The sequence below is a fragment of the Cyprinodon variegatus genome, unplaced genomic scaffold (assembly GCF_000732505.1).
Source record: "Cyprinodon variegatus isolate N-32 unplaced genomic scaffold, C_variegatus-1.0 Scaffold618, whole genome shotgun sequence".
Lineage (NCBI taxonomy): Eukaryota > Metazoa > Chordata > Actinopteri > Cyprinodontiformes > Cyprinodontidae > Cyprinodon > Cyprinodon variegatus.
Window position 1 is genome coordinate 164934 of NW_015151071.1, and position 14675 is coordinate 179608.

The following is a 14675-nucleotide window of genomic DNA, read 5'->3' on the forward strand; positions in this document are numbered from 1 at the left end:
TACACATATATATATATATATATATATATATATATATATATATATATATATATATATATATATATATATATATATATATATACACACACACACACGTGGACGCCAGAGAAAGACATTTTTAAATGTGACAGTTATTGATTTGATAAAATATTAATTTCATATTTTAATAATTTCGTTTGTTTAATTTTTAATACATGTCCTCTGTAGAAATAGGCTATAGGTTAAAAACTTTTTCATTCTTTTTCATTCATGTACATGTACAACTTATTGTTGCAACCTTATTCGCAATCAGCACCGACTCACATAAAGGACTAAGTTATTGGACAGCTGTCCACTGAGGCGTCCACATTCAATGATTACATGTGGACCTACGAGTCTGACGTTAGGAGGGAGTCTCACCGTAGGTACAGGATCTCTGCAGGTCTGATATGATACGCAGGATGTTGTTCATCAGGTTGGATCTCTGCTCGTTCTCCAGTATGCTGCCTGTAGAGGGGTAGGCCGAGTCGATGTACGTCAGGTCAGAGAGGTACATCCCTAAAGGAAAGCAGGAGACAGAAGGAATGAAGTGATGCATTTAGGAGCAGAGCTTCTTTCAAAGCTGATAGCGTTTAAAGGGCCTTTAATCAATCAGAAGTGGAGCAAAACCATTTCAATTCTATTCATTAAAATAGCAATAATTCACAACACGTCATCTTAACGCTCTTTGCAGAGACAATTAAATCATAGAGTCAAGATTGGTTCAAAGTTTTCTCTCTAAGGGAAAGCAGCTGATTGCATCGACGCACTGACTTTGCAGCATTGGTTCATTCCAGGTGAGCTTGTGGCGACCGGACTCATTCAAGCAGAGCAACCATCAAACCAAGCATGCATGCAGCAACAGTGGAGAGGAAAACCTCCCCTTTAGCAGGAAGAAACCTCCAGCAGAACCAGAACCAGGCTCAGTGTGAGCAACCTTCTGTTGAGGTATGAAACGGGGGAATGGCGCCTATTGGTTAAGGCATTGCGCTTGGAATCCAGAGGTTCTGAGTTAAAGCCCCTCTCCCACAAACCGCCACTCTGGGTCTCTGAGCAAAGACCCTTAAAGGAATAGTACACCCAAAACATGATTAGCCTTCATTTTCTACTCACCCCCATGCTGAACAACACTCTGGAGTACTTTTTTGATATCTCAAATGCATCTGGAGATCTGGGAGGCTTCTTGCTGTCTGCTGACATTCAAATAATGGAGGTCTATGGCGCCCGAGGCAGAAAGGTCCATAAAAGTCCACAAAAAACGTGTCAATATTCCTCCATACTGCTCGTCCAATGTATTCCAAGTGTCCTGAGTGGGTAGCGTCCATAATTTACTCGAAACGAAGTCATTTAGAATGTTTTTAGAGCATAAACAGTAGTGTATAGGATTTCCTAAAAGCGCGTTCACGAGTCTACGGAAACCGCGGCAGACCAAACCAGATGAAAGTGCGCATTCAGCGTCTGCTCTGCCGATAATGCAAGCGTAGAAGAAGAAATGTGCTGTTTACCTGTGCAAAGAAAGAAACAACGAAAGAAAAATGTCTGAGGACTTCAGTGTTGAGGAAGAGCATGAGTTCTTTGCCGAGCTGAATGCGCACTTTCATCTGGTTTGGTCTGCCGCGGTTTCCGTAGACTCGTGAACGCGCTTTCAGGAAATCCTATACACTACTGTTTATGCTCTAAAAACATTCTAAATGACTTTGTTTCGAGTAAATTCTGGACGCTACCCACTCAGGACACTTGGAATACATTGGACGAGCAGTATGGAGGAATATTGACACGTTTTTTGTGGACTTTTATGGACCTTTCTGTCTCGGGCGCCATAGACCTCCATTATTTGAATGTCAGCAGACAGCAAGAAGCCTCCCAGATCTCCAGATGCATTTGAGATATCAAAAAAGTACTCCAGAGTGTTGTTCAGCATGGGGGTGAGTAGAAAATGAAGGCTAATCATGTTTTGGGTGTACTATTCCTTTAACCCCTCACTGCTCCCAGAGCGATGGCAGCCCACTGCTTCCCAAGGGGATGGGTTAAATTTAGTTAATTTTGTTGCTCTGTAATTGTGACAGTGTAATGACAATAAAAGCTGGAAACAATAAAAAATGTGCGGCGCCCACACAGGAAGGTGATTTTGAAGTGAAGGAGCATCTTTCCTCCAGATTAGAAGAAGACCATTTTATCACGAGTGAAATCTAGTGCCAAACATTGTGCCAAAGGAGATATTTGATCATGTTTATGCGTATAGTTAACTTTGAAAGGCTTAAAACCTTCAAATAAGACCAGATTAGACAACATGAAATATACTAGCTTACTAATTCAAGTGTGAGCAGCTTCATTCAGTGGAAGTCCAGCCGTTTCAGACGTTTTCTGCTCCCTGACTGAATCACAGCTCCTCCATCTGACGGCCAATGGCTGTTAAGGACCGACTCCATAAATAAGGACATTAAGGGACAAACCCAGGAGCCGCTTCCCACCGCTCGGACGGATTCATGAGCGATGAGCGCATTTCAGAAGCAGTCTGATCATATTGTCTGTCTTACACACGCTTGTCTTGCTCAATGTTTCTTTCACACGCCAGGGGAGAGATGAAACACAGATGTGCAAAGTTTATCACCGAGCAGATGAGAAGAAAACCTTCAAATGTTTATCCTCCTGGAGAACAGAGCCGTTCTCAGATTCTTGTGTAAACTAATGGCTCAACTCCAGGACAAGAAGGCAAAACAAAGAAGTGCAGCTTTGTTGTGTGCAAAGAAAAGAACACACGTTTTTCTATTATTTTATTTACACAAATGAATCTGGTTTTTTCTTATCAAACTACTGTTAATCTGATAACAGTAAATAAATAGTTCGGTATCATCTCCGTATGAATACAGCCGAAGATTTAAACCCTCAGAGATGATTAACATTCTACAACATCAGCAAAGAATAAAGTTGGGAAATGTAAAGCAGGGTTAGGCTATAAAACAGCATTCCAAGCTAAAGACGTCTGCTAGCGTTCTGTTCAATGCATCATCTGACAATAAGTTGAACTATCCTCAACGAGAACTCAGTGGAGGAGTTGCAGGAACCATTGATGAAAGAGAGACAGTGTAGAAACTAACATTTAGGACAGACTGGAAATGTTAAAAATTTGGATTAATCAGACCAAATGTAAACTTTTTAGGCATCAAATCTAAAAACAATAAAGTGAACAAATCCATCACTCCAATAGTGGACCATGGTGTATAAAAGATTTCACAATTTAATCCATTTCACAACACATGTCATCTCAAGGCTCTTTACAGTTCACCAGAGTTCACAAGTTTTCTATCTAAGGAAAACCAGCTAATTGCATTGACTCATTGAGTCTTCAGCAATCCCTCACACTAAGCATGCTTGTAGCGACAGTGGAGAGGAAAAACTCCCTTTTAACAGGATGAAACCTCCAGCAGAACCAATCGTACTGGGTTGGAGGTTCATCCTCCAGCAGGACGACATTCAGATTCACCCAAAGCTACGAGGAAGATGTTAGAAAAAGCTAAACAGTGCTGTGTTAAAACAGCCTATTTAAAGTAAAGACTAAAATCAAAATAAAATAAAGTAAAGAGAGCCACAAAACAGGGAAACAGGTATTCACAGATACGGTCGTTCTAATCAAACTAAGCTTAAAGTACTTTCATCTCCGCATGGATCCCACATCTTATTGGGTTTTTTGGTGTTTTGTGTTGTTCCTGCATGCTTCCTTTATTGGCTTTTTAACGTTACCACTTGCACACCTGAATATTCCCATATATGGACAGTAAAGGAAATTTCTATTCCATTAAATTCTGCAGAGCATATCTAAAAAAAATAACTAGCAGCTGTAGTGACACTACGGCTGCAACTAACCATTATTTGGTAAATCGATTAATCTATTTTTTTTATTAATCTACTAAAAATTGTATAGCAAAAGATTCCTTAAAGGAGACTTTTTATGAAATTAGAAACAGATGAAACTAAACTTTTCCACTGAATAGAGAATATTGACGGACAGAAATTTTTTTTTTTTTTTAATCTTAAATGTAACTTCTTTATATTTTTTTTTTTTTAAATCTTGGTATAATTACTATAGGTGGGAAGCTCCTTAGGCTAAAGGCATGTTTTAATGTCTCTATAATTTAGTTAATGATTAATTGGTTACTAAATTAGTTGACGATTATTTTTATAATCGATTCATCTGATCACTTGTTTCAGCCCTAAATGACGCCGATAAATTTACGCAAACGTCAAATGCACGCAGCCCTTTTCATTTTTATTTAGAAAACAATATAAAAGATGCATAATATATTTATTTTCAATCTTTCTCTTTTTGGCATGTGCCAATTTGAGTTGGTTCTCACATAAAATTCTATAAAAAAACCAAAAACAAAAGAAATTTGGTTTTAATTCGATAAAATGTAAAAATGTTTAAGGGTTTGCATAATTTCCAGCACTCAGACCTGCATACAGAGCAGAGCCATATGAAATAAACTGAGATAAAGAAATGGTGGGAAAGTGAGAATCAGATTACAGGAACTTGGAGGCTGTAAGGGATGATTAGAGCCACATAGGGGAGGAGGGAAAGATACTTTCTGGAAGCTTAACTGCTGTAGTTGCTTTACTGTGAACATAACAGCCGTTAGTCATGTATAAATCCACACATCAGCGCAGCAGAGTCATGCTCAGGGAACCTGTGGTCAGGAAACATGGTTATAACGCGTTTACACGTGGTGAAAAAAAAAAAGATCCATAAAAGATCAGAGAAATAAAGACGATCATTTCAGCATCCATCTTTCTAGGTCCCAGAAATGCAAATGGCAGAAATGATGAAACAAAACAAGTTGTCAATAAGTTGAGGCAACACTTGTGGCATGCATTCTGCTGCTTTAGCGCCACAAATCAGTTTTATCTGCCTGCTTGTGTCCAGCTGTTGGACAGGAAGGCGCCCGAAGACCCCGGCGGCATAACAAACAAACCCTCTGGTTGCTACAGAAGATGGCTGCTAAACAAGAGCTGCAGCTCAGGACGCAGTTTTTCTTTTAAAACTCCTTTCCTCAAACGAGAAGCATGACTGCTGTTGTTGAGGAGCTGAATGAAGTGGCTGTTTTTCTCCTTTTGGAGTTTCTTCTCCTCAAAGTGACATCAGATGGAGGCTGGGAACCCCCCTCCAAGAAAAAAAAAATAACCATGCAAGAGAGGGAGAAAAAAAAAGCAAATCTCCCACACCCTCTTACCCCTTTCCCCCTCCCTCCCTCCCCCGGACCCTTTGTGAAAAGCTCAAGGCATCAGCGGTTGGACCTCAGTCTGCAGAAGAGGCTGGCTTTTGAACCATGCCCCAGCCTGAGCCCCGGGGCAGAGAGGCGCACCTTTAAGGAAGCAGGGCCCTGAGCTTCAGCCTGGTGCCCCGCTGCTACGTACGGGACAGAGGGAGGGAGGGGGGAGCAGCTCAGACCCCTGGGACAAAGACGGACGGAGACACGAAGAGGGATGATTCCTGAGCGGCTCGACTCCATGAAACCTCAACACAACAGGCGCATTAAACCATAACCGGACCGAACCAGCACCGACCCACCACTGCTGTCAACGCAGGTAAAAGTTGCAGAAGATTCTGCTGGGAATGGTGTGACTGAGTGTGTGTGTGTTTGTGCAGCTGTTACAGCTGTGCGAGACGTTTCGTGACTGGAGGCTCCTGCTGCAGACGCTTAGCAGAGCCGCTTTAGTCTGTGATATCATGTGTGCAGCATCTTTATGAACGCAGCACAGCTAAGGATCCCATCACGGTTTAAAAGGTTCAAAATCTAAAGGACTAAGCCTGAATACAGGCAGCGGGAGGGAGAGGAATGCGATTTAAACACATCCGCCAACACTCACAAAGGATGTCGATAGGATCAGATGGAGAAATCAGACGGCCTGCTGCAGGATTGTTTATTTCTTCACAGTTCATTTTTATCTTTGGTAACCCAGCACCGTCTGAGTGCTGACTCTGAAGTGGAGCAAAAGAGCAGTTTACAAAAGGTTTATATTAACAAAGTACAGATTGGTTTTCAGGACGTCCCATTGTGAGCTGATATAAGGAGAGCCAGCAGCTCATCATTCACTCCCTGTAGATGAGAGATGCTTCAATCACATTGTTTTAAAGACCAACATCAACATGCTGCGTTTTCACACTTTACTGTCATCAAATGTTCCCACATTAATCCGGTCTGCTGTGATGATAGAGCCAGAACTGACCGAGGGACGCGCACACAGCCCTTCAAGAAGAGGCTGAGAAAATATTTCATAACTTCCTCGGTTTTCCCTCGGAGTAATAAATCCTAATAGGAATAACTCCAATAACTCAGGCTGGAGCAGGAGGAGAAAAAGCTAAAAAAGATAAAGAGGAGGTCAGAGGCACAGCCAGAACATTCCGTGCCGGGGCGCAGGAGCCTGGACCTTGAGAGGAAGAAGGAAGGGTGGAGCGGCTCTAAATGGCTCATTAGAACCAAACCAAACATAAACTCACTATCCTCTTAACCTTCCACCTCCTGCTGGACTCCTTTTCTATTTCAAGTTGTGAAAACTTCCTGGATGACGGCAGTCAGGTGGGATGTGGTGGAGCCCATCCAGCTGTGCTGCTGCAGCTGCACGCCGCTACGAAAATCAACATCGGTCTGCAACAATCAGCTGCGGCCTTCGGGTGACAGGCATGCATATAATCACATTTTACCGTTTGTGTGCTCCACAGAAGCATGCTGGATCCACTAAAACCACTAATCTGGCCTTGCAGACCGCATGAGGTCAGGTCCGTCCACAGAACACCGCTAGAAGGCAATCAGCAACTTATGGAAGCTTTAAATTGAACAAAGAGCCAAAAACAACAAGGTTGCAGCACAAACCCTGGAGTCACCCGATGGAGCTCACTCTTAACGAGGGTCTGGACACAGCTGGACGGACAGGTTACAACAGAGAGAGGGGGGTCAGCCAAAGGGGTCGGGGTAAAAACCCAGGAGGCATGTAACTCAGACGAGCCGCTGGACAGGAGAGCTCAGAGCTCACGCAGCTAATTTACGAGCGTCTCTGTTCTGATCCAGCTAATAGGATGCATGTGTTGATCGACGTAAGAGGCAGAAGGTTAGGAGCGACTCAGAGGAGAAATAAAAACGAGTCTGTCTGAGGTTACGATTCGCCTCCTGGATCAGAGAGCTTTAAAGCGTTAAGCCAAACGATACATGGTAACTTTTTTTAATTCTCTCCTGGCTCTCTGCTTTCTCCTCACTGCCCTCCAGAAGAATGAAAGATTTGGTCAAACCAGTCCAAGTTAGAAGCCACCCGTCACCCTGGGTACCGCATCACACAGGACACCGGGGGCTGAAATAAAGAAAGAAATAAAGCAACAGAGAAAGGTGTTTGGATTTAAAGCAGAAGAACAGATATTCAGCAGTGGAGTCTGGCTGCAGTGGGAGAGAAATAACTCAGAGAGGAACCAGCTAATTAATGTCTCAGCCCGGACATGTGACATGTAGAACAAAAACATAAAACATTCATTCGTCTCAGGAAGTAATAAACCAAAACACTATGAGATAAAAAAGTTAAAAACTAATCAAAAGTCTACATTTTCTCTTCAAGCATGTGAGCGTGCAGGTTCTAAAAAGCAACACCCCATAACCCAAAAGTTTTCACGCTAAAATACGACGGACATTAAAACTCTACTCCATTCCACTTATTTATAAATAAAAATACAACGGTATTAAAAATCCAGTCCGCGATTTAGTGCTAACACATAATGACAGGTTTTTTTTATCCAGTCCATATTTTTGCACCAGCCCACCTAATATATTCACTGCACTGACAGCAGCAGGGGTGGGGGGGGTCCCGCACCAGATATTGAAAAATAACCGGGATTTCTGAGCAGTTATTACGAGGAACATCATCTTAATTGCATCGTATTTTTTCTGGACCAAAATAATTCACTTTGTAAGTTAATGAAGATTTTAAGCAATCTAGTATTTCAGTAAATATGAATAAAATATAAAGCATTTAGCTTAAATTATCACTATGGAGACTGAAGTGTAGGATAAAATCAAAAGATCTGTTTTTTTATGTACCTAGTTTTTATTAACTGAGCTTTAATCCTGGTTTGCTCTAGTTTAATCACCTGATTTAGACCCAGTTTTAGTCCATGTTTTGCTCATAAGTTAAATAATTATAGCTCAGTTTAGTTTAATAATCTCCCGTTGGGACTTTGGGACAAATTAAACCAAAACTAAACTACACTAAGTGCTTAAAGCTTTCAGGTATTCCTCACAAACCCATGAGGTCCACAAAAAGAATCACTGCATTTTATTTTTTTAAAGATCAGCCACCCAAGAAAAAGACCAACCACATTCAGAGAGGAGGTGCAGAACAACTCAGTTATCCAGGATTGATGTAAGAGGAACCAGAGGGATGTTCTCAATTTATTATTATTTATCTTATTCATGTATTTTTATTCTGGTCCATTGAATACGTTTAAAAACTTAGTTTCCATTAAATTTACCAAAATTAAACATCAAAAGAAGGGCTGTCTGTCTGTTTTATAGAATCTACAGCCTCTTAGAAGTTTGAATTGTTTACCTGTTTTGTCAATTGTAAAATAAATAAATAAAAACTAAAAAGACACACCTAAGCTCTAAACCAAAGCCCTAAGCCCCCAAAAATGGTAGAACCAGGAAATGGTCCCTAGATTTACATCAAAGTTGAGCTGAAACAATTAATCGGATTAATTGTGGTTAATTGATTATTTAAATAACTGTCAACTAATTCAGTAATCGATTAATCATTAACTGGAGCATAGAGGCTCTAAAACAGGCCTTTAGGTGACAGAACAACCTGCTTAGAGCAGGAATTTTAAGAAAATTGTAAAAAATTACATAAATATCTTTTATTTATGTGAAACTGCTCCATCCAGAAAACCTCAAGGGGAAAAGTTTTAGTTTCACCTGGTTTAATTCTGTAAAAAAAATCTCCTTTGAGGAACCTTTAGCCGTCCAATTATTAATCGATCAATAGAAAAAAAAAAAACAGACAGGTAAATCAATTAAAAATAATCATGAGTTGCAGCCCTACATCAAAGTCCTCCCTTTCGGGGTCAAATGTGTTCTCACTTAGCTGCAGGTAGCAGTAGCAGCAGAGTGACATCACCAATCTGAATAATCAGAGCGTCCAGGACAGAAAGCACCTTAAAGGATGTTGGTTATAAATTAGAAAAGAATCATAATTCTTTCTAGGAAGAAGAAACCCGCCTATTTAGGAGAGAAAGATATCCTCATATGAACCTCAGCCACTGGAGCCCCATAAAGATACCGCAGAACATATTATTATTCCATAGCCGTGCATAAAGAGAAAGAGGGAGACCTGCTTCCCACAAAGACTGATTGAAGGAAAGGAAGGGAGGGTCTCCACGCCAAATCCCACTTATAGACCTCTGACCCCAACATCAGCCCACATCTTTAGAGTCTCTATAGCCAAGAAGCCAACCAGAGGGGGGGAGCAAGAGGAGAAGAAACTTTCTTTAATTCAACATTTAAGTTTTTATTCTAAAATAGAATCGAGGTTAAAACCGTTACGCTCTTTTTTGCAGCCTGTTTTTCTCTAAAGCTTTGTGATGTATAGCGCCTTAAAGACATTCTAAGGACAACAGCTCAGCAATGATCAGTGCCAGGAGGAAGAAACATTTTATTACATTTAAATGTCAAACTGAATCATGCAGCGTAAAGTTTTATAATGTTTGTATATAACTGTTTTAACCTCTGCCTTTTTTTTTTTTTTTTTTTTTACTTTTTACCTTCGCTCTCACACAATATAAAAAACAAAAAACAAGAAGCTGAAGCAGCTTTAATACGATGCAATTAGAAGCAGGATTTCGCTTCCTTTTAGGGCGCCTTTTCAGGAGTTTTCCTTGTTATTCTTCATCAGTCATTGTGTGCTTGTGTTGGTTATTTCCACCCATTAATACTTTTATGAAGTCGGTGGTTTTCTCATGCTGCGTTCCTCTCCAAAGCTGCTCCTCTGCTGTGATTTCCCTCCATCTTTTATTTCAATTCAAACTTCCTTCCTTTTGTAGAACTGTGAAAAACGATCAGTAATGTAGTCAACTCGCTCCTTAGACCAGTAGTGGTGGGGGGTGGCATCATGCACAGATGTTCTGCAGGGGGGACGTTTATATCCAGATGTTCAGACACAGAACACTGAATTATTCCTCCATTGATACCCAATCTTCACCTTTTGCTTATCCAGACATGGTCTTATCTTTTTTTGTTCTTCTTACCCTCTGCAAGCAATAATGAGTGTTTTAGGGTTGTGTTTTTCTCCTTCTTTTATGGCTTGGAGGTGGGAAAGTCTGAGCAGCAGATAGGAGGCAGAGGTGTCTTAGCAGAGTGGATATAAAAATCAGGCTGCAGAGCTGTAAATCTCTGCAGGACATCCCGACACCAGGACTCCCAAAACTATTACAATACAGACAGGATTTTGGAGGAGAAAACATAAATCTTTCTGTGTTTCCACACATAGGGCAGTAAATTAAAAAAATCCAAAAACAACTTGTTAAAAAGGATTTTTTAGGCCGTTTTCTATTAATATATGATAACAAAGTTAGAGCCAACTTGTTGTAATATTACTATTAACACGTTTATGTTAAAGGTATAGTGGAGGATGTTAACTTAAGGCCGTCCTACGTGTTTGTCCCCATTTTTTAATCTGACGTAGTGGAAAAATTGCAAATCTTCTTTAGGAAAGTATCTTGAATGAGCAATGCCAACAGTAACTTTCAAACAGAGCGTGCACGAGGAGAAATGGGCTCGTGCACGCTCTCGCACGCACCCATTGGAACGACTACAGTGCTTCTTTTTTAAATGGAGAGGGTGAATCTTTCAAAAAATCCTCCACAATACCTTTTATTCCTGGACAGTGTACCGGTTTCCTCTGACTAGATTACATAAAGTACTGGAGCACTGCCCCTCTCCCACCTGTTGCTATGCAACTAAATCCTCTCTTTGGAAATATTCCCTAAAACATGGGAAGTCTAAAAAGACGTGTGACTTGAAGAACTGCTTTTCATTGAGGCAATGGTGACGTTAATGAGGACGACTGACTTTGACAAGCAGCAGAGTGCAGGTATCCTGCAAACAGCCAAACAAAACGCACTAAATAGCAGCTTCCCTCCTCAGAGAAAAGGATTAAAAAAGCATTTTTTGCATTTTTTATGTATGAAGTTCAAAACTACCATGAAATCAATAATTGAAATAAATAGCAGATATTATTGTACACGCCTTCAATTATGTTCCGTTATGTTGGCTACGGCAGGGAGACTTTTGATGTGTTTTATAGAATAGAATAATATTCTGCTTATACTTTACCCTAAAAATGTTTTGTCATATAATAATTGAATTTTCAATTCAGTTTATTTCTATAGCGCCGATTCACAACAAATCATCTCAAGGTCAGATTGATTCAAAGTTTTCCATCTAAGGAAAAGCAGCTGATTGCATCGACTCATTGACTCTTCAGCAATCCCTCACACTAAGCATGCTTGTAGCGACAGTGAAGTGGAAAAACTAAATTTTAACAGGAAGAAACCTCCAGCAGAACCAGGCTCAGTGTGAGCGGCCATCTGCTGAGGCTGAGTGGCTCGTTCAAATTTTCGACTTTTAAGTCACAGCAGCTATATCTGGCTAGCAGCATTATAAAATACTCGAATACCTACAGGGTGATCAGCATCTGACCCTTTACAATCTTTCTGAAGGGACTCATGATTATTAATTCCAAAAGTGCATATTTAAAACCCAGAAACACCCTCATTGATTCAGATTTCTATGCAAACACTTTAAACTGTACATATATTAATCAATTTGTTTGAGTAACAAATGATACCAGAGTTTTCACAGGCTTAACGCCAATAAATACAGAGTAACAAGAGGCCATCGGAGTGCCGTATGGCTGCCTTTGTGAGGAACAACCATTCATATAGCACCTTCGACACAGAGTCAGGGCTAGTTTTCCTCTCTGGAAGAAACGAAGCAGCCGGATGCTAAATGACTTCTCATTTCCTCTTGCACAACATCCAGAAAATAATGAAATATCAGTCTCCATGAACAGAATCAGCTGCCACACACAGACTCAAGATGGATGAGATACGGTTAGTCTCGAGATAAAGTGCACAACTACGATAAATGGAGCGTGGCAAAAGCCTTGTGGAAAGCTCGTTTATCTTGACATCACTTCATTTCTTGTGCCGGGGGTGTAAACGTCAGCGCATGTAAGGAAATAAATATGCAAGCCTGCTTTTGTTTGTGTGAAGCAGTCAAGAGACCCTGAAGTATTAAAGCATGACTCCACACAGGAGGGAAATCTGTTCCTTAGAAAACAGATCATCTTAAGCTGGAAATAAATGGGAAAACAAAAGGAAACCATTAATCAAAGTAGAGCATCTCTGGAGCTGAAGAGAATCTAATACCTTTATTTGCTTTAAACAAAGAGAAAAAACGGTTTTGTTCATCTGGATCGGATTTCAAGCTGTAAAGAGTGTTTGTGGTCAAATAAGAAGAGGAAGTATGTTCAACCCTTCAGACGGACCCTATAGTTGCCTTTACATTCAAGGGACTAAATCCCAGAGAAAAGCAGGAAGGGAAAAGTGAGGAATTATGAATTCGAACCCGTTTGATCAAACAGAGAGTTATTAGCGAGGGATGAGACCTTGGAGCCACAGCAGAGATGTTCTCAGATGTTGCCAAACACAAGCCGGGCTAAATGAACAGCAAATCCACTTTTCCAGACATGATTTCACTACTTGCACCAAGATATTATGACAATAAATAATGTTTTTCAGTAAAACCGAGCCAACGAGACGAATAATAATTCACTTTAGCTTCAGGGGGAAAAGGCTGTTTTAGGTTCTATAAATCCTTTAACTACTTCCAGCACCCAACTTCCATAAGGACTTTAAGGTTGCTTTAAGAAGAGTAAGAGAGAAAGGAAAGAGTAAGAAGCTGCCAGAGAGGAAGGAATAGAGAATGATGACTGACTGCAGCCAAAATGATAAAGGAAATTAGCCTTTTTGCATCTTAGGGAGGATCAACTGAAGTTGCGTTGATGGAGTCTTTTTTTGGTTCGTTCTTTGGTTTTTTTCGTTTCAAAACAAAAACGAAAAAACAAAACAAGCATGTGGTTTTTCTGTTTTTCCGTTTTTTAAAATGAAAAATCGAATTTATAGAAAATCAACAGCGTTTGAGTTTTGTTTTGCCATCTAAATGAAAATAAAGTACGGCTGTTGTTTTAATATGTAGCGGTACCGGAAATGAAGTAAGTCGCCAAAGAAAAATAATTTACAGCGGATGAAGACGGCATCAAACAAACTATTTCTAAAACAAAAGGCAATGGCTGCACTTGAAGCATTTTCTGCATTGATTATCGAACTTTTTAAGAGAGGAAAAACACTCATCAGTGATGCTTTGAGCCGCCATGGAGCTCCACATTACTCGGGAATGAGTGTCAGAAGGTTTTGTATGGAGCACAACTTGCGAAGACACAACAATGTGTCGGACGCCGATTTGGAACTTGGAATATTAAAGAGATCTTGTTGATCAGATTCAGATCATTAGCTCAATGAAATGCCAGTTCTAAGGAAGCATTTTAAACTCTACACCTTCATGTGACCTTTCAGCATATCCTGGAATGTCTTTGATATGTTCTGGTTTCATGAAAGACGTGAGGCCCTTCATAGTCGAAGCAACAGCGTCAGAGGAATAAAAAAAAAGAAGCAGGAAGTGAAATGAATCTGTGGCTCTGGATGAACTCTAACTGTGATCCTCTCATTTATGAACCTCTAAACTGAACTCTGATGCATCTTGTTAAACAGCAACTGTACTAAGCTAGGATTAGAAGAAAGGACACAGAGAAGATCTGATGCTGCTGTTTAAGTCATCAGGAGCTCTCACTGAGGTCAGCTAGGATACAGTACCTGGTTATGCTGTCAGACACACTGCTAGAAAAACACTATGAAGATGAAGAACGTCTCTGGATAGTCATGCAAACACTCGGAGCATTCAATCACTCAGACAGCCGCAGAAACGTACACACGCTGCCATGTAGCCTGCTTGCATGCACGCTAACAAGCTGCAGCACCGGCTGCAATCTGGTCCTCTCTCAACATTGTTCCAAGTGACATAACTGCCAGAATTCCTGAAGAACCACAATGGCGTCATGTGAGAGACGCACGGGACCCGGGTTTCAGGGTGGAGGCGTGGCTTAACCGCGAGGGGATGGAGGGGAGGACCGAACAGTTGGACACAGACAGAGGAGATGAATGGAGGTTTAGTAACAGAACTCTGGCTGGTTTGTTAATTAAACAGAACCAGAACAGACGCGGTAGAGGAATGATGGTGCAGAGAGTTAGACATCAGAGATTCTTTGCTTTATTTCTCATCCCTGTGAGAGTGACGCAAACATTGTCCGTTACCCAGCATCCCTGTCAGCATTTAACATAATTCTGAATAGAAGCGTAGGGTGGGGTTGTTTTCCCGTTGGGGTTGTGCGATTTGAGAGAAAATGGCAGAGTAGAAGTCTCCACTGCTTTAATGTGCTGCGACCTCTGATATTATATTAAAGGAATAGTACACCCAAAACATGATTAGCCTTCATTTTCTACTCAC

The 14675-nt window shown here is 40.7% G+C and overlaps 2 protein-coding genes across 8 annotated transcripts in view; one reads left to right on the top strand and one right to left on the bottom strand.

The window, feature by feature from the left end:
• Positions 1-14675, bottom strand: part of ralgps2 (Ral GEF with PH domain and SH3 binding motif 2) — a 145419-nt gene that overhangs the window by 24988 nt on the left and 105756 nt on the right. For all 7 annotated transcript variants that reach the window (XM_015392982.1, XM_015392985.1, XM_015392988.1 and 4 more), the window contains one exon: positions 400-537. In XM_015392982.1, the coding sequence (XP_015248468.1) occupies positions 400-537 (138 nt within the window). The remainder of the gene's footprint in view (positions 1-399; positions 538-14675) is intronic.
• The window catches only part of angptl1 (angiopoietin like 1), a 20603-nt gene continuing 11223 nt past the window's right edge, over positions 5296-14675 (top strand). Inside the window, exon 1 of the mRNA XM_015392990.1 lies at positions 5296-5601. The gene's annotated coding sequence lies outside the window, so the exon portion shown is untranslated. The remainder of the gene's footprint in view (positions 5602-14675) is intronic.